This window comes from Gigantopelta aegis, chromosome 10, assembly GCF_016097555.1.
Source record: "Gigantopelta aegis isolate Gae_Host chromosome 10, Gae_host_genome, whole genome shotgun sequence".
NCBI classification, from domain to species: domain Eukaryota; kingdom Metazoa; phylum Mollusca; class Gastropoda; order Neomphalida; family Peltospiridae; genus Gigantopelta; species Gigantopelta aegis.
This window is the reverse complement of record NC_054708.1, coordinates 49076473-49097912: the sequence shown is the minus strand read 5'-3', so window position 1 is coordinate 49097912 and position 21440 is coordinate 49076473. Positions and strand designations below refer to the sequence as shown.

Here is a 21440-nt window from a genome sequence, read left to right as displayed (position 1 = left end):
TATTCAACGGGTGTTTCTCTGTGGACGGGTTGCCCATGATACTTCAGCAGGATCGAATCGAATGCGTTTTTTGGTGACTTTCTTTCTGATTGGAAGAAAGCAATTACTCCTATTCCCAAACCTTAATCCCATGAATCCTATCAATTATCGCCTTATTGCTTTGACAAGTTGCATCTGTAAAACAATGGAACGAATCATCTACCGTAGACTTGTCTGGTAACTTTGAGTCCCACAAATTACTTACCATCGCGTAAGCATGAATTTAAATTAGAAAATTATTTGTTGAAACTCTCAGCAACAAATCCATTCTTTGTAAATTTAGAAGTGGTAATGTCAGACTTCCTATTGAAACCGGTAGATGGTTTAATATTGAGAGAGAAAACAGAATATGTCACTTGTGCAACACTGATGTTGGTGATGAGTTCCATTATATCTTTAAATGTACGTCTTTATCTACCGAGCGAAATAAGTATACATGTATATCTAGTTACTATACAAACAGAGCAAGTGCAATGACCTTTTACCAGTTATTTTTTACAACTATAAAATCACTTTTGTGTAAACTATGTAAATATTTGCAAATTGTCATTGAGAGGGTCAGTCTTCCGGGTTAATATTACTTAAATATTATGTCCATTACCACTACAGAAAACACTTTGTAACTTATTTTGTTTATATTTTCTCCATACTGCACTCGGTATAGTTTATGACAACAAAATTCTTGTCTTGTCGTGTAATGTGGATTCAGATCCAGACATAGTGCGGTTGATCATCTTGTTAAACAATTAGCTTTCATCCATAATCAACACTTTGTATCAGTCTTTTTATGTGAAGAAGTCTTATACGATGTGGATGTATGGGATTTTAAAAGACCTCCATGGCATGAGCCTAAGAGGTCGACTTGCTGATTTTATTTCAGTTATTTTATAAAAAACAGAACTTTTAAAGTAAAAGTAGGATCTACTTCATATGATTCTCACTGACATGCGAGATGTGTGTTCCTCAAGATAGCATCCTATCAATAACTATTTTTCTGTGCAAATTAACAGCATCACCCAGTGTTTAAAACCTGGTGTTGATAGCTCGTTATATGTCGATGATTTTCGTATTTGCTACAGATCGTCCAATGTGAGTATCACTGAACGTCATTTGTAGCTTTGTTTGAATAAACGTCAACAATAGCCAACCGACAATGGTTTTCGTTTCTCAAAGTCAAAGAGTGTCTGTATGCATTATCTGCCAGAAAAGAGGTCACCATTTAGATCCATGTCTGGTTTTGTACAAAAAATGCTATTTCAGTTGTAGGGGAGACTAAATTTCTGGGGATAATATTTGACAGAAGGCCATCTTTTGTGCCCTATCAAAACTATGTTAAAAAGAAAGGCTTAAGGGCCCTCAACATTTTAAGTTATTTGCAACACGGAATGTGGAGCAGACCGAAAGGGGATAGATTTATTTTACGGTCAAAATTTGACCATGGATGCACTGCGTAAGAATCATCACGCAAGTCTTATAAATTTGCCAGTTTTAGATCCCATACATAACCAGGGACTTACGCTTTGTATTAGTACTTTTAGAACATCTCTTGTAGAAAGCTTGTACGTTGATGTACACGAACCTAGTTTGGGTGCTAGACGTGCAAAGCTTTCTCTGCAGTATTCTACGGAGATTAAATATTTGCTAAAACGCATCCTGTGTATTATGCGGTTTTTGTAACTCTCTCTCTCTCTCTCTCTCTCTCTCTCTCTCTCTCTCTCTCTCTCTCTCTCTCTCTCTCTCTCTCTCTCTCTCTCTCTCTTTCTAACCCATTGGTAAAAGGCGTTATTTAAAAAACCACTTCAAAATTTAAGGGATCGATGATATCTTTTTTTCTTCTTCTTTCTAGGAATCACAGCTGGCATCATTTTCGTGATTGTTCTTCTCATAGTGCTCGTTCTCTGTCAGAGGATCAGACTCGCCGTTCAGCTGTTGAAGGAGGCGAGCAAGTGAGTATCCTGATCTACTGGAGATAATGTTGGAAAACTAGCCAACATGTGTTATTTTGTCGTTAATCTGCATTGCTTTCGGCACAGGTTACAACTTGATTGATGTTGACTGCAATTATTTCCAGTCAATCACACCTACACTGTTAGCCATGTTAAAGGACTGACACTCAGCCCTTCTACACAGTTTAGTCGTACAACACATACTAAAATAATGTCGCATCACGGCAGTTAAAGCTCTATAGACTGAAAGCGGCGCGTGTATGCGTTCCAGCTAAAAAAAATATAAAACAATCGAAATACATTACTGTCAATGAGACCGTCGAGACGGGATGCGTGCGTCTGACAACGCAGTGGGCCAGCCGCAATGAAAAAAAAATCATATATGGTATATATGCCCAAAACGCAAGTAGCGCCGCATCTACTCTATATGAGCGTCAACTAATCCGTTGATAAAACGCACGAGTTATTGGAAATGAAATTGTGTCCGTCTCTTACATTATGTTGCAGAATGTAAAAACCACATTGTGACTTTTACCCCCAATCATTTGCACAGGGCGGTTCTAGCCAGTGCACCCCGACTGGTATATCAAATGCCGTGGTATGTACTATCCTGTCTGTGGGATGGTGCATATAAAAGATCCCTTGCTACTAATGGAAAAATGTAGCGGGTTTTCTCTCTAAGACTATATGTCAAAATTACCAAATGTTTGACATCCAGTAGCCGATGATTAATAAATGAATTTGCTCTAGTGGTGTCAGTAAACAAAACAAACTCTTTTTTGTACAGGGCGGTTGGAAGTATGAAGTTCTCGCTGATGTGGCCGTTCCTTCCGTTCATCCTTCAGCTCGGCTTCATCGCATTCTGGCTCGTACTGACTGTGTATCCTTTTCAAAAGTGCAATCTGTGTAAGTTAATGAGGGATCAGGTGAAGATCCACAAAGGGGTCCTTTATAGGTTCTAATAGACCAAATCAATTCCTATTGCCGATAATGTTAACGTTTACTTATAAAACTGATATTAGCAGGGTATCAACAACACACCCAGGAAGTACAGCAATAAAAAAGTGTGGCACCTCACATCTAATCTATCTGCAAGAAAATGGGAGGGGGGGGGGGTGTGTGTGTCACATACCATTTAAGAGATTTAATTAAATTTTTGATAGCAACCGTCATTTTTGCTGAAAATTGCAGTTCCATTTTGTGGGGTACCCCGCATTAGTTTCAACCTCTGGTATATACTGCATAACAACTGTATAACAAATAAAAGTGTATTTATTTATTGTCAATGGATAATAGTATTTGCACAAATAATCAATGTCAAATATTACTACCTATCACACCCACAGCTGCTTTTACTCCGTAAATATTTGAACTTTGACACGGAACTCTCTTCTTTGGTACTATGCAACCTTATGTCAGATTAAAATGCGTAATATCCATTTCAGACTGGGTATACGCAAAAAGATTTCCCTTAACAAGTTCGATAGAACGAATCTAAGTGTTAACCTTTATTTTAAAGTTAAATAATGACAAACATTATTTATAATTTTTCTTATGAAATGTAATATTACTATATCTTGAAGTACATGCCAAAAATATTACATTCAAATAATGCCATTGACTACTATTGCATAAATGATATTCTTACATCCCCGTTGGTGAGAACACTATGCGTTATTTATGATAACACACGTACGTGTGTTAACAATTTCAAGACATATGACTGGCTGCTCCTAGGTGATGACCAGGTCACCAATTCCATATATCCAATGAATAAAAACACGATGGAAATCGATTACCTTGTGACGTATAGTTAACCTGACAATCATGTGTCTGTGATGCATAACTCAGCTACAAGTGCAAAGGGTTGTAAATATCTTTTAGTCGAAAAAGATGTTAAAACTTGATTAAAATCTGGCTTCGAGGATATGTAAGAAATAGAATAATACTTTCGTGTCCGTTAAATACCATTTATCTCACAACTCGTTTTTAAAAACGTATCAAACTCGCTTGCGCTTGTTAGATACATTTTAAAACAACTCGTTTTGAGATAAATGGTATCTAACGGCAACTCATGTATCATTCTCTATTTATTGCAAAAACTGAAGTTAGTTTCAATTTGAATGGCATGATCTTCATATTGGCAAATAACTGGATGTTATTTTAAAGGATGCGCAATCAATAAAATACTAATTTTTATATACTTAGTTTGCAAGGATTTTCTAGGGAACTACAGTTTAGGCATGGTGACAACACATTACTATTTTGATATTTCGAGTTAATTATGCAATATTATATGTGGGATGGATTAATTTGGAGTTATGTTCTAAAAATATAAGCAAAAACAGCGAAATAAGACAATTGCAATTTTGAGAATTTCGTTTCCTGTTGTAATCGACTTACATTAATCATCAGAACTAATGATACCAAATCACATTTTAGTTAAGGGATATATTTCTTATTCGACTTACAAAAAAACGTTAACTGCAATGAGCCTTGCAAATGGAATTTTATAATTCATTATTTTTAAGAGAAAGGAAAAGAAAATGTATTCAAAACTTTTGATTTTAAAAGGAACATTTTAATAGTTGTTTTAAAGTTTGGATGGTTCAGCATATTGTTGGTTGATCGACGTAGAACTTTAAATAAAATTTTAAAGATACTGTTTTTGTGGTTATTGTTCCTATTCCCAACAGCTATTTAGCTACAGTGAGTGCAGTCAAGAAAGAAAATGAACATGTCGCATTATCGAATGGGTCTGTTAACTTGAAGGCTGAAAAGCTTTTTGATATGGCTTGTGCTTACGGACAAAATGTAAGTTTTAAGCCAATTTTGTCTACGTTTGTTGTAAATTCTTTTTTTTAAAACAAATAACAGTTTAACATTTGTTTTACCAGTTAGCGCTATCAATCATCACTACGTGTACTGTATTCCCTTCTAACTGATATTGCGTTATTAGTCTTCGTCTACTCTAGTCTACTCTATCTCTAGTATCCTCCATTACAGCTCTATCCTGTTTTATATTTGAGGATAGGGTTAGAGCAGCTTACAATTCTGACAACCAAACGGTCGCCAAGTACTTCGTCTAAAATGAATAATATATTTGTCAAAATCTGACGCCATTTGTTTCATTATTTTCGATTTCTCATAATATTAATTTTATTAAACTAAGGTCGTGGCCTGTCAAATGCTATGCAAGTCGGTGCAGTAGGTTCGAATCCTACCAATTTACACTTTTTCTTTTTAAATATTATATTTACCGGGTTAACGTTTCTGTTGGTGAACTATTAGTCCCCGAATGCGTCATTAGCCCCATTGCAATTTAAAAATTGCTGTACAAAAATACCAAACTGTTATGTTAGTTTCGAGCCGAGTGGTTGACAGATTAACTACGATTAACTGGACTTTAATGTATGTCCCCGTTGGCTGAGCGGTTAAGTCCGCTGGCTTTCATATGCCATGTGCATCGGCGTAGTAGGTTCGAATCCTGCCAACCGTACTTCACAATGCTTTAAAACTGAAAGTTTTTGACACTAAGCATGCTTTGGCCCTATCCTCACATGTAAACAGAATAGGGCTAGAGCCCATCCCAGCCCATTGTGTAAAATGAAGCATTTGTGTTTAGAACTAAAGTAATAATTTTTTATAATTTTGTTTGGTCTCTTAATATAGCCTATTTGAAATCAATATTATATCAACTAATTATATTATCTGTGATTCTGATTGAGTGGATATTGTTTTGTTTTATTTTTCCTCAGGAAGGTGACAACGTTTGTAGTGCTATTGTTGACTATGGAGTTCAGTAAGTAATTACATTTTAAAAACTAATATTTTGATGTATTCATATTTATATGGTGTGTACCATGCATGTTTAACACAACCTTTTGTCTTTAAGTAGTGCACTGCTAAACTCATCAATGACATACAAATACATTGGACATACGATGGAGTTCTTATTGTTTTAAAGTTATATATAAAATTATAGTCTATGTTATTTTTTTATTTTAGGTATGCCACAGCTCTGCAGGTTTACAATCTTGCGTTGGCAATTTGGCTTGTCAACTTTGTGGTAGCGTTTGGACAAATGACTTTAGCAGGAACGTTCGGGCTGTACTACTGGGCTCCAAGTAAACCTAAAATCCTTCCAGCATTTCCAGTGCTACTCTCGTTTGGGAGAACAGTGAGGTTAGCAATTTATTTATTTTAACCCTCATCAGCACCGGTAGGTACTGGGTTCGCCTTCTGGTACCGGATCCCACCCAGAGTGAGTTTAACGAATCAGTGGGTAAATGTAAGACCACTACTATACACAGACGTCTTTCTCACTCACCACTAACTCTCTGACAGTCCAGATAGCTGAATTGTGTGTCCAGGACAGCGCACTTGAACCTTAATTGAATATAAGCACGGAAATAAGTATAAATGAATGCAGTACAGATGCCAGAACTTACTAATCCGTACACTGGAGGTCCATCTGGACCATTAGTTCATATTTTGTCTCAGAATACATAGATACACATGTATCATTATTATGACTGACTCGTATTACAAAAAAAAGAAGAAATGAAATACTGATATTATGGCATAAAACTATTGTAATTGAGTGAGATCATTGTAGTCAGAATTATTCATTTCCCCTCACTGAACAATGGGATCCACCTTTTACAATAGCAATATCACAAAGATTGGTGTAATAGTGTATGGATAAAAATAACATTGCGAGAACATTTTAAAACATTATATATATATATATATATATATATATATATATATATATATATATATATATATATATATATATATAAATAACATTGCGAAAACATTTTAAAACATTATATATATATTTTTGTGTGTGTGTGTGTGTGTGTGTGTGTGTGTGTGTGTGTGTGTGTGTGTGTGTGTGTGTGTTACGTAGTTCTAATGCTTTATATAAATATACCTTTAAAATATTTGTCTAATAGTATATTTTTGTGTAAAGTAGTTCTGATACTTTATGTATGTAAAAGTTTTCTCTCGTATTATTTGATCAAAACTGGTTATAATGTTGTTAACAGCTTTTCACCTGACAGTAGTTTTTCAATTCGAGCAAACTCGTGCGCGCATTTTATTGATTTTAGTGTGTGAATTTCAAGGTTAATGAAAAGAAGCGATAACCCTTTAGTACAAAATTAAAACATGATGGTATCAAAACGTTAAATGTTAAGCAGTTTATAATGGCTGATCTTATACTGTCATTGTATTTGCTGAATAAATAGAAGTTATTTCATGGTGTCAACGAGTATTGTGTGAAAACAATATTTTCACGAATTGCGAAGCAATGAGTGAAAATAATATGGTTTTCACATATAATAAACTAAACTCTGTTGTATCTATATGTATATGAACTCACGAAGTTAGAAGGTGATTAAGACCATTTTGAATGCCCACTACGAGTGTGCTTGACCTGTTAGCACGTTACTTACAATTGTTTTGAAGAAAAAGGTTTGTTGCATAAAGTAGTACATAACATATTTAGCAATGCAAACATACGATAAAAGATATAGGTTATAAACAGTCAGTTGACTAAAGACAGCAAATGAATGCATGTAATTGTGAAATACAGATACGACGTACAGTTATAGCAGTGACTGACATCTCAGCATAGCAAAATCTGGCTAATTTTAGACATTATCCTATAAACCATGTGGATATTTGCTTTAGTTGATATGTTTATTCTGTTGCCATGTTGCAGGTATCATCTTGGAACTGTCGCATTCGGGTCTTTTATTATTACGCTGGTCAAACTAATCCGCTTACTGCTCGAGTATTTGGATGGACGTCTCAAGGGAACGGAGAATGCAGTGGCTCAATTTATTCTGAAGTAAATATGATGTACAATATTGAGATATTATATATATTATTACATAAACGAATTATGTACGAGTGTCGTAAATTTCATGTGGCACTTACTTAAATGTCATAATTTATTTATTATCCACAAACAGTGTTTTATTAACAAACGTTAAGTATGACTGTAATTTCTTCACAATTGATGTCAATAACATTCAACGAGATAAGTTAAAGTAATGATGTCGATTACAATTTTATGCCTATTTCATCGAATTAAAGGGACAGACCCTAGGTTTTAAAAAAATATTAAGGCATATATTTCACATAGACTCTAGTTTCAACCCGTAAAAATGGACACTAAGTTTGGTTAATTTACAAACCTGTAACAAATTTGGATACAACAGAGTGAAAAAAAATCTGTGACGTTGAAATACCCATACAAATAAGACTAAAACCCGACTCCATAATCATTACTTCTCAGACGCACGTGCGGGTTTTTTTAAATATAAAAAATACATTTTGTGGTATTAGAAACACCAGGATGACCAGGAACTTTCGTTTGTATGGAAATGGATAATCTAAACAATAAAATATAAGTAATATTTAATTTCAATGACCATAAACAGCTCTAATAGTAAAAAATATGCCTTAGTGTTTAAAAACTAGGGTCTATCCCTTTAAAAATGTTATTTGTATATATACTATTATTTCATATTTGGTGGATTTTAGTGTTTTATGTCAATATCAGAGGGCTCCAAGGCTAAAATTAATTGGTAGATCTGAAGGGAACACCGCGCAACATGTGCTTTTATCCACCAAGTGTAGATAATTTCACTTAGCCACCTGGCCAGTAGTCCTATTCCTGCGTTTGTAATAATACTAAAAATGTCATGGTGAATAATAAAACATGTTAATGAGTGTATATTTCATTAGCTGTCTCAATGTTTATTCCACAGATGTATGAAATGCTGCTTCTGGTGTTTAGAAAAGTTCCTCAAATTCATAAACAAAAACGCCTACATAATGGTATGTACAACGTATATCATTTACATGAAATAATCACAGTATCTGTCAAAATAGTTCCACACACGTCTGCAACCTAATAATTATAAGTGTAGCACAATTAAATGCACAATGTGGTCTGTATAAAAATACTAATTTAGTTTTATGTAACTTAACATGTTATCCATCGAGCACTGATACCCAGTACAGGTTTTCTTGAAAACCATGGTTTTTGACTAAAATATGTTTTAAAGTTAAAAACAAAACATTCTGTAAAACAAAATTCAGAATTTAAATTAATTTATTTATTGAAATTTTATACCTTTTCGTCACTTCTACTACATTTGTGTTCTTCAAAAAACTACTTTAAAAAGCAAGAGAAAACCAAACAAAAAACGGAGAGAAAAGGCCAAACAACAGACTACCATCATGCTGACAAGCAATGGATATCACCAATTCTGGTTGTCATTCCTCACTATAAACTCAATACCTTTAACGTCATTGTTGATTCATAATTATTCTAATTAATCATACTTTATGTTTATATTTATTAGTGCTTATTTGATTTCATTTTACTAATAAATAAAAAATCTTTGGTTTTCAATGAACTGATAGTTGTAATTTATTGGGATATTTTAATATTAAAAATATGTTTATCAATTGTTTTTAAAAGGAAACCTTTTTTCTTACAGTGTGCTATATATGGGAAAAATTTCTGTGCGTCTGCTAAGAAAGCCTTTTTCCTTATTATGAGAAACGTTGTGAGGTAGGTTTTTAAGTGGTTAGTCCATCCTGTTATCAGCAACTAATCATTTATTGCCCACACATTTGACAGTTTATACAATAACATATCGGAGAGGGGCGTAGCCATTGGTAAATCACTCGCCTGATGCGTCTTCGGTCTAGGATCTATCCCCGTCGGTGAGCCCATTGGGCTATTTCACGTTTCAGCCAGTGCACCACGGCTGGTATATCAAATGCCGTGATATGTTCTGTACTGTCTGTGGGACGGTGCATATAAAAGATTCCTGGTTATTAATGGAAAAGTGTAGCGTGTTTTCTTTCTAAGACTATGTGTCAAAAATTACCCAATAAATCAGTATGATCTGGTGGTGTCGTTAAAAAACAACAAAAAACAACAAACAACAAACAATAACATTTCATTATACAAGTCGTGGAGTGATGGTTGGTTCAGTAATAACCATTCTGACTGGAATCATATCTACGTAACACTAACGTACAAACAGACGTCAGTAAAGGTTTTGGTGTAGTTTAATTATCTGGGCGGCGCAGACGGTACGGCCGGTTAGGCCATAGCCGTACCATTAAATGTTTTCAAAGAGGTACGGCATGGCCGTATTACTTTTTTATTTTTTTATTTTAGTATATCCGATCCGTAGGGGCCTACCACTTTTTGTTTTATTACACTGTGCCGCCCCTGATAATACTAGAAAAAAACTCAATCACTCTGCTGAATACAGCGAGATGTAGGTTAGTAGTGGAACATTCGCTTGAGAGAAAAAAAAATTATAGCCTGTTTTGTTTAACGACACCACTAGAGCACATTGCTTTATTAATCTCCGGCTATTGGATGTGAAACATTTGATAATTTTGACATATAGTCTTAGAGAGGAAACCTGCTACATTTTCCCATTTGTAGCAAGGAATTTTTTATATGCACCATCCCACAGACAGGATAGCACATACCCCAGCCTTTGCTATACCAGTCGTGGTGCACCGGCTCGAACGGGGGTTTTGCTTGAGGTGGGGTGGCTTGCAAGATTAGTCGTCCTCGGTGGACGCGGGTTTCTGTTCTCCAAATGCAACCAGTGCTCCACGACTTGTACAAATCACCTGCAGTAGCACGTATTGTCCTACCTATGGTAAGATGCAACCAGTGCTCCACGACTTGTACAAATCACCTGCAGTAGCACGTATTGTCCTACCTATGGTAAGATGCAACGTGCTCCACGACTTGTACAAATCACCTGCAGTAGCACGTATTGTCCTACGTATGGTAAGATGCAACCAGTGCTCCACGACTTGTACAAATCACCTGCAGTAGCACGTATTGTCCTACCTATGGTAAGATGCAACCAGTGCTCCACGACTTGTACAAATCACCTGCAGTAGCACGTATTGTCCTACCTATGGTAAGATGCAACCAGTGCTCCACGACTTGTACAAATCACCTGCAGTAGCACGTATTGTCCTACCTATGGTAAGATGCAACCAGTGCTCCACGACTTGTACAAATCACCTGCAGTAGCACGTATTGTCCTACCTATGGTAAGATGCAACCAGTGCTCCACGACTTGTACAAATCACATGCAGTAGCACGTATTGTCCTACCTATGGTAAGATGCAACCAGTGCTCCACGACTTGTACAAATCACATGCAGTAGCACGTATTGTCCTACCTATGGTAAGATGCAACCAGTGCTCCACGACTTGTACAAATCACCTGCAGTAGCACGTATTGTCCTACCTATGGTAAGATGCAACCAGTGATTAAACATAGTAGATTAAACATTAATATTTTGTCTTGTGTTTTAGGGTTGTTGTGGTGGACAATGTTGCCGACTTTTTGTTGTTTCTTGCCAAGCTGGTTATAGTTGCTGCAGCCGGTAAGTGTCAAATCGCTACATGTGGTTTTGAGTTCAAACAAAGTAAACATTTTGTTTAATAGTAACTACATGTTCTTGATTAAATATAATAACAAAATAGTTTAATCGTTTCAGTGTATATCGAGGTATCGAAAACACACACACACACACACACACACAGAGAGAGAGAGAGAGAGAGAGAGAGAGAGAGAGAGAGAGAGAGAGAGAGAGAGAGAGAGAGAGAGAGAGAGAGAGAGAGAGAGAGAGAGAGAGAGAGAGAGAGAGAGAGATACCACACACATATACCATACACACATTTCGTGTACAAAATAGTAAATAATACTTAAGATATCTGATCCAAATTTTGTATAGAAGTGTGTGTGTGTGTGTGTGTGTGGGGGGGGGGGGGGTTCTGTACCGGTTTTCAGACGCATTTATCTATTTTTAGGGACTTACTATGTTATGGGAACAGAACGTAAACGAAATGCTTAGTATAATGCATGCATATCGTTTTGACAAAAAAAATTATATATAGATAACCCTTCTTGGTTGGTTGTGGGGTAGGAATTGCACGTGACGATGTTTAAAATAATTTTTATAAATACCCCCTCCCCCCAAAAAACCCCAACAAACCTCCCCCCCCCAAAAAAAAAAAAAAAAAAAAAAGAAGAAAAAACAACCCAAAAACTAACAAAAAACATAAACCCATGTATGTGTACCAGTCTTGGTATGATGCCAGTTTACATTTTAAAAAAATGCTTTCATTTCAGGTGTAGCATCGTATTTCTTCTTTGAAGGAAGAATCCCCTTTCTGAAAAATTACGTGCCATCCTTGCATTTTTACTTCGTACCGACTGTGGTAAGAATTAGTTTTTGTATAGATCTTTTTGTTAAAATTGTTTTTCTCATTTCTAAAAAAATTCTCTGACATTTAACAGGCTTGTACACTTCATTAATTAGATTTCGTAAGCAAACAATCTTACTAATGACTTACGCTAGGATCAGACTACCAACTGCCAGCGCAAAGTTAGCAAATGTTCTGCTGTCACGACTTCGACAACTGTTCAGTTGATAGTCTGAGCACTCTTACAGCTCAATTTTTGTTGTATAACCCATTAGTTGTTAATCCGAGTGCACCAGTCGTGAGCTAGGGAAAATATAACGCAACCGTCGACTTGGTCAACTTCGTCGTAACAGTTAACAGTATGAGCCTAGCATTGATTTATTTTAAAATTGTTTTTGTTTTCTCATTCAACAGATTGTTATTCTGGGTAGCTATGTAGTCGCGTCCTGTTTCTTCAGTGTATACGAAATGGCTGTAAAGACACTCTTCCTGTGTTTTCGTGAGTATAGTTTATACAACTGTGTACACATATATATATTTATTAAGGAACACCTTATTGGGAGGGACGGGGGGGGGGGGTGGGGTGGGGTGGGGGGGGGGGGGGGGTGGGGTGGGGTGGGGGTAGTAGCCCAGTGGTAAAGCACCCGTGCTTGATACCGGTCGGTCTGTGATCGATCCCCGTCGATGGGCCAATTGGGTATTTTACGTTCCAGTCAGTGCACCATGACTGGTATATCAAAGGCCGTGGTATGTGTAATCCTGTCTGTAGGATGGTGCACATAAAATATCCCTTGATATTAATGAAAACATGTAGCGGGTTTCTTCTCTAAAACTATGTCATAATTATGAACCGTTTGACATCCAATAGCCGATGATTGTTAAAGCAATGTGTTCAAGTGGTTGTCTTTTACCTCCATGGTATGTAATGTCCTGCCTGTGGAAAGATACATATAAAATATCCCTTGCTTCTAACGGAAATTGTTTTAGTGGGTTTCCTCGTTGTCTATATGTCAAAATTACCGAATGTTTCAAATCCAATAGCCGACGATTAATAAATCAATGTGCTCAAGTAGTGTTGTTAAACAAAACAAACTTTATCTTTAACTGTGTACCTTACCCACATCTATCTGCGTCTATTTATATAACATTAGATGTACAAACACGTATTTACGTTTCTTTTGTTCTCTCATTACTTATTTTTTTCATTATCTTTTTTTTTACGACTTCAGTAGCAGTCATATTTTTATTTGATGTGCAAAATCCATTTATTTTCCAAGTAGTTAACATGTCTCGTGTAAAATCCCTTTAGATGTTTAGGTAGTGCACGCCCGTATGAACCTGTATGTTTGTGTGTGTGTGTGTGTGTGTGTGTGTGTGTGTGTGTGTGTGTGTGTGACACACAGCGGCCCCCTCCACTTCAGGACTAAGTGAGTGTGTGTGTGTTGTGTGTGTGTGTGTGTGTGTGAGTGGTGTGTGAGTTTTGTGTCCAACTCTGTATAAACAAAGGGGCGGGACGTAGTCCAGTGGTAAAGCATTCGCTTGATGCGCGGTCGGTTTGGGATCGATCCCAGTCGGTGGAGCCCATTGGGCTATTTCTCGTTCCAGCCAGTGCACCACAACTGGTATATCAAAGGCCTTGGTATGTGTCCTTCTGTTGGATAGTGCATATAAAAGATCCCTTGCTACTAATGGAAAAATGTAGCTGGTTTTCACTCTAAGACTATGTCAAAATCACCAAATGTTTGACACCCAGTAGCCGATGATTAATAAATCAATGTGCTCTAGTGGTGTCGTTAAACATAACAAAACGTTTTTCTATATAAACAAAGATACAAATGGCTTGTGACCTCCCCACTAGAGGCTGTGACTCACTAGAAATTGTAACACCCCCCCCCCCCCCCCCCCCACACACACACACACACACACCGGATATCGTTCCTACGGACCAAAATCTATTTAGATGTTAGGATAGTGATCTGAAATGCGCAAGTCTCGTTTAAAACATCTTTAGAAATGTGTACTTTTCAAAATTCTCACAATGCAGTTTCCGAGACTGCTACCGTCTTATGAAACTTTCTACCACTTATTTGTTAAATATAACTTGGTAACACGTTTGTTTGTTTTCAGTGCAAGATCTTGAAATAAATGACGGATCTCCAGAAAGGCCGCACTTCATGAGCAAAAACCTGATGAAAATATTGGGAAAGAAAAACTTGAGAGACGTACAAGCACCGTTAACTGCATTGTGAACTGGAATTAGTAAACTGGGTGTTCCTTCTAATAAAGTGCCGACACTGACATGGTGCCGCAGTCCTGCCACTTTTACGACCTGCCTCTATCGCTTCGGCAATTCACCCCCCCCCCCCCTCCTCCCATTCATCCTAACTGATCTCCTTTACGTTTTCTACATAATGCTAGGATCAAACTATCAACTGCCAGCAGAAAATTTGCCAACTCGACTGTTCTGTAGTAATTTCCACAACTCCGACTTAGACGGGTGCGCTCGGATTAACAACTCGTGGATTATACAACGAGAATCACATTAGCAACTGGACAATCGTAGAAGTCGTGAGTGCAGAAAGTTGGCCAACCTTTTGCTGTTAGTTGGTAGTCTGAGATTAGCATAACGTATATATATAACTAAGTACAACATTCATGGTATATGTATTTAGTTTTCATCACATTCGACAAGCAGTATTTAACGAAAGCTTGATCGACTTGCTTAATACTGGATAATAGTACATACATCTGCCATCGAAACAGGCTGTTTAGTTTCGTGATCGTTTTTGTTTTTGTTTATATAAAAGACAATTTATGCTATGCTCATGTGTAATGAGCAACATATATAATGAGATGTCGACTTGATAAGCAGTAAATTTTGAATTTATTATTATTTTTTTTTTTTTTTTTTTTTACAAAGAGCTAATTCCACGTAAGAATTGTTAATAATTAATACTGTTATAACCAACGGTAAACCCAGAACTACCACATACGAGTGATGTGCACTATGTGTTCTGTTTAGATTAGCAGAGTATTTTATTGAAATACTGTAATATACTTTACAGTAATAAAAGTGAAAAGAATAAACGCATTTTCCAGGTGGGAATCTAGTATTAATGAAAGGGGGTTTGTAACATTAATGTAATGTAGTTTTCGGTGAGGTTAATAAACATGACTCCTCACCTTATATTACCAGTGGCAAAAATAAGTACTTGACGAAAAATAAGGGCCGCGGGCTCCATTGTCCGTCAGAATAATTCTGCGCCTGCTTTCAGAATTAAGCACCCCACCCTCAGTCATACACCCCGTCCTCAGAGTAAGACACCACACCCTTATATTGTACCTGTCATGCTGGAGTAAACACTATTATCCTGTTCAATTATTTAGACCCAAAGTTTTTTGCAAATGTTACGTTTATTTCCTATTCGATATTTGTTTTCTTTGCATTTACATGAAAACAAACCCAAACCCCGACAGGTTTTATATACAAATCATCATATAAAATGCACGAAGTTGACTTAATTCCACTTTTTAAAAATCTCTGTGCCGTTTGAATGCACGTTATTTCGCCTATAAATAACTAAGGTCATTTGCATATCAAAAGCATCATTCTATAGTGCGTTTCAAACTAATGTTCGGTTCTATCGTCCTATCCGCACAAATCGTAGTATGACCTATATTTAAGAAAATATCTGTAAACATGAAGCAGGCGCGGATTCAAGTGGGGAGTTCAAGTGACAAAACCTCAGTTTGAAAAAAAACATATGTATCAAATATTATAATTATATTGTGGAATACACAAGCGCGCGCGCTGAAGGGGGAGGGAGAGAGAGAGAGAGAGAGAGAGAGAGAGAGAGAGAGAGAGAGAGAGAGAGAGAGAGAGAGAGAGAGAGAGAGAGAGAGAGAGAGAGAGAGAGAGAGAGAGAGAGAGCATTTATGTAACGACGCACTCAACATATTTTAATCTATGGTTATATGGTTATAGGGAGAGAGAGAGAGGAATATGGTATGCATGCGATTGGTGGAGGTGTGACCCTCTGCACAACCCCAACCCCACTTAAGGCTTCTTTTGTATATGGAGCGGGACGTAGCTCAGAGGTAAAGCGTTCGCTCATGGTAGGTCGACTGATCGATCCCACATGGTGGACCCATTGGGTTGTGTCTAGTTCCAGCCTGTGCACCACAACTGATGTATAAAGGCTGTGGTATGTGCTATCCTGTCTATGGGATGGTGCATATAAAACGTCCCTTATTGCTTATCAAAATTGCTTATCGGAAACAGTGGCGTTTCTTTCTCACTGTCATAATGCTATTTAACCGTTTTGTCTGATGTTAAAGAAACATTTCTCTCGTATGTATGTGTAGTCTATATGCATTTCTAGTCGATTAGTTTATAGGTTGTTAGGTTGTTTGATAGTGAATGATATGGAAATAAATTGTTTTTGGTGTTAAAGAGTTCATGCATACATTTAAGTAATACTCCTGATGGGTATGGAGAAATAACTTAATCAGTCGACGAACTCATTTCTTCATCACTATCTTCGTTAAGGGGGACTATCACAGGGGGTATTTTATTTCTTATAAAACTATTTTGTTTTCTAAAATCTTCTTCGATCTTTATTACATGTTTAACTGCGTCAGAGAAGTGTGTAGGTGTGACAGAGTTCAATGCATGTGCATGTTCTCTCCGCACCGTGGTCATTTTACCATCATTATGACGAGCTATGTGCCCTTTGACTTGACTCCAGATCAGTTCTATCGGATTGAGTTCAGAATGTCTTGGCGGCAGTCTTAGACACAAGTGCCCATGGCGTTCAGCAATATCATCAGTAACAAATTGCTTTGCACATTTGTTACTTTTCACAAGTTCATAAAGAACTGGCTTTGTCATGTTACTCTCAAAAGGTATATTTTTGTTTCGTAGCCACGACTGAATTTCTTCCTTTTTAGCGTTTAGTGCAGGACATCGTGTAATCTCAGTTAATTTGTTGTGGTAACTTGCGTTATCCATGACGATAACAGAAGGTTCTGGTAGAGAAGGCATAAGTTGTTCTTCAAACCATTTGATGAAATTGTCATGATTCATCTCACCATGATAGTCTCCGTCTGTTTTTTTAGCCTCAAAGATCAATTCACAGCCATCTATCAATCCATATTTATCACAGCCAGCATGACAAATAATAAGTCTTTTTCCCTTCCCAGTCCCCGAACAGAGTTTAGGAACTCGATCAGCAGCGTCTGATTTCGGCAGGTGATTGGCGGTACTTGTGCCCGGGTGGATATCTGTCCAGTGGTGGGATGTTGTGTGGTTGACATTCACCCAGGTCTCATCTTGATACACTATTAAATACCCCTATTCTCGTAAACTGGATATTTCATGGAGATAGGACAGTCTCCTGTCTGATATATTGGCGTCCTCAAAAATCACTTTTCCGGTTGTAGACATGTTGGTATTTAAAATCGAGGTCATGGAGTGTTCTTCGTAAAGTTGATATGGATATGTTGATTCCACATTCCTTCCTTAAAGCCACGTTAATCTTATGTAATGTAGGTAATTCGCTCTCTCTATAAAATCTGTATACTCGTCGTCTAATAACATCTTTCTGTTTTCGGTCGCGTTTTTTAACAGTGATTTCTGTGCTTGGATTCGTAGAGCTTAGAATTTTCACAGTTATTTTTACTGTTGAAACCGAAACTTTAAGTGCAGCGGAAACTCGATCGACAATTCGATAAGAAGCATACCTAGGTCTACCGCGCTGATATTCATCTTGAAAATAATCGAAAACGTTCTTAATACACGATTTTACATCAACTGAAGTGTTTTTCGATTTACCCATATTTTTCCTCAAATAACAATAACAAGAATGTCGACTAATACATTTTCAATGAATTTATATACCCTACCTAACTTGTATTTTACGTGGTTTACACATTGCTACAATAGCACGTGCAGTCATAGATCGAAATAATGATGTTATTGACCAAGCAATGCTATCGTATTTTGAACATTCAGGGCTGTGTCTGCGGGATGAAAAAGTGGTTGAACCCATACGAGTCCGAACAATAGCCCTTTGGTTTTTCGCATTACAAATGTAACACCCCACCCCCAAACCCCAGCCCCTAGCACCACCCTAAATACTATATATATATATATATACGTATGAGTTCCCAATTTAGAGGCAAATTAAATAACATTTTTATTATTATTTGATGTTGGTGGCCTTTGACACTTTATCCCCCCCCCCCCGGTCTTCTGGGTCCGGCCCTGCATTAAATTTATTTATAAATTTGGAAAGCACATTCCTGCGGTGTGTGAGGTGATTTGTGTTTATTACTGTGCTACACCTCAGTTGTGTTAGGTTAGGTATGGTATGCTAATATATAATTGATATAATAAAATAAAAATACATAATACATTAGCTAAATTTATTAAATATAATGCACCTACAAGAAAGGGTTACATGTTCTGTTTGTTTACATCTATGTTTAACGGAAAGATTAGACAATGCTGTTACACACTGCAAAACAATAATAACCTTGATTTAGTGAAACAAGCTATAATGGCCTTCACGTAGCCTCAGATCCCAATGTTTTGATATGCAAATGACCTTAGTTATTTATAGGCGAAATAACGTGCATTCAAACGACACAGAGATTTTTAAAAAGTGGAATTAAGTCAACTTCGTGCATTTTACATGATGATTTGTATATAAAACCTGTCGGGGTTTGGGTTTGTTTTCATGTAAATGCAAAGAAAACATATCGAATAGGAAATAAACGTAACATTTGCAAAAAACTTTGGGTCTAAATAATTGAACAGGATAATAGTTACTAGTCAATAATACGAAACTGATGTATCGCCTGCTGTTATAGGTAGCTATAATTTGTGTATTTTTTTGTAATGATATTTATTGATTTGTAATAAATTAAAGGTTTCTGTAAATGTGTTTTGAAAATGTTTGATTGATAAAGAATTATTACTAGTTCCCCCACGACTGGTAAAACAAAGGTATGTGCTATCCTGTCCCACGAAGTGCAAATATAACGTAAGGAAGGAAGGAAATGTTTTATTTAACGACGCACTAAACACATTTTATTTACGGTTATATGGCGTCAGGCATATGCTTAAGAACAACACAGATATTGAGAGAAGAAACCCGCTGTCACCACTTCATGGGCTACTCTTCTTCGATTGGCAGCAAGGAATCTTTTATACGCACCATCCCACAGACAGGATAGTACATACCACCGCCTTTGTTACACCAGTTGTGGAACACTGATTGGAACGAGAAATAGCCCAATGGGTCCACCGACGGGGATCGATCCTGGACCGACTGCGCATCAAGCGAACGCTTTACCGCTGGGCTACGTCCCGCCCCGGTAAAACAAAGGAGGTGGTATGTGCTATCCTGTCCCATGAAGTGAACCTATAACGGATGCCTTGCTGCTAATGGCAGAGTTAGAGGATTTCCTCTGAAGACTGCGTCTGAGAGTTACCAAATGTTTGATACTCGGTAGTACACCATTTAGATTAGGGAATAATCTTCTTCAATGTTGTCGTTTAAAAAACTAATTTTGACTACTTTTATTACTAGTTGATAACACAGTACATTGGCGGATCTAGAAAAGAAATAAAGGGGTGGCTGGATTGAGATGGAATGAACTTCTCGGGAGTCCAAGGGGTCCGGTAAGGGCCCCCGGCGGGGTCCATGGGGCTGAACCGGAGCTGAGCCGTGGTGGGGGTTTCGGGACCAAAGCCCCCTGCAGTTTTGGTATTCTAGACATTTCAGAACCTTATTTGATTGATTTCCTAATTAAGAATTCCATAAAGTTGATAAATTTATTTGCCGTTTCCCTGATTCACACCAAAATAGAAAAGGATTTAATTGTGTCCGTATCGATGCAAGCCATACTCTGTCCAGTTGTACATCTGTTTTACGATTGACAACAGGAATATTATTTTCGCTAACGGAATGTCTTTATTTCCATCTTCATGAACAAAACTTTGAAGTAACAGTCTATACCCGGTGTATTAAGTTTAACGTCACATCATGGGAGTAACCATTTGCGTATCTCGGCACAAGACAGAGTTCAAGGAATAGCAACACAAAGCCAAAACTTTTAATGGCATGCACTAACGAATCACCGTCAAATCAATTACTATTATACCAGGTGTTTTCGAAAGACGACGAATAAAGCACAGCATACAAAAATAATTATTTTATTTTCTACCACAATAAAATAAGGCCACGTTTACACAAGGCCACAAACGACACTGTCACACCTTTCATACCATTAACAATGAAATTAGTGCCTGTTTATACATGGAATAAATACATTTTAAAAGGGAAGGGGTGGCTAGCCACCGTATACACACCCTCCCCTTCACGGATCCGCTACTGCTACTTAACGTTGAACGCTTTTTTTAGTGTAATGTCTTTAATTTCAGTTTTCAACCAAAATACCTTGGAATGGACGATTGTACCATAACGAGTAATTAATAATACAATTTTACTTTGTTGCGTACCACATTATTATTTTCTCTATTCATTAACTATGTAGTTTATGGCCTCCACATATAAACGCATTAATACACGTACACATTTTGGTGAAGACGATAAGATAACGAAAACAGTGATTTTTATAATACGCACTGCTTCAGTTCTACTGAAAATATATGATAAAAAAATCAACAACAGGGGGCATGAAAATCATAAAAAATAAATTATTTGGCTTTGTTAATCTGGCACGTGTGAGGAGTTTGTAAAGATTTGTATTTAGATACTGAACTGTGGGGAAACCCACCTCACAAATGAGCGACAAGCAGACGACAACAAATCGGATGTTGATAACGCGAACCGTGCACGAGAAAACAAACTGAACGGAATTTGAAGCTTAACACAGTTAGGGACGTTGACGAGATGACTTATACTTCACCATCTCGGTAAACGCTTACTAGATACAGATTATGTAATATATATATTATATTAAGTGTCTGCGCTTAACTTTTTTTTTTTTGAGTTGCCATCCGGGCGAGTCGTGACAGCACTTTCACTTGCCCGGTCCTATTTTCACTTGCCCGAATAATATTTTGTAAAAAAACAACAATATTGCAACAGATTATAAGAGAAAACATTTATTTTGAGTATTTTCCTGCACTCAACCAACCAACTC

At 36.9% G+C, this 21440-nt stretch overlaps 1 protein-coding gene across 1 annotated transcript in view; it reads left to right on the top strand.

Annotated features, from left to right (window-relative positions):
• LOC121384392 (choline transporter-like protein 2) overlaps window positions 1-15667 on the top strand; it is a 35725-nt gene extending 20058 nt beyond the window's left edge. Inside the window, exons 12-23 of the mRNA XM_041514775.1 lie at window positions 1886-1985; window positions 2773-2865; window positions 4682-4799; window positions 5744-5787; window positions 5994-6170; window positions 7717-7845; window positions 8771-8840; window positions 9509-9582; window positions 11373-11443; window positions 12193-12281; window positions 12681-12765; window positions 14394-15667. Of these exons, the coding sequence (XP_041370709.1) occupies window positions 1886-1985; window positions 2773-2865; window positions 4682-4799; window positions 5744-5787; window positions 5994-6170; window positions 7717-7845; window positions 8771-8840; window positions 9509-9582; window positions 11373-11443; window positions 12193-12281; window positions 12681-12765; window positions 14394-14515 (1172 nt within the window). The 3' untranslated portion in view covers window positions 14516-15667. The remainder of the gene's footprint in view (window positions 1-1885; window positions 1986-2772; window positions 2866-4681; window positions 4800-5743; window positions 5788-5993; window positions 6171-7716; window positions 7846-8770; window positions 8841-9508; window positions 9583-11372; window positions 11444-12192; window positions 12282-12680; window positions 12766-14393) is intronic.
• The last annotated feature ends 5773 nt before the right edge of the window (window positions 15668-21440 follow it).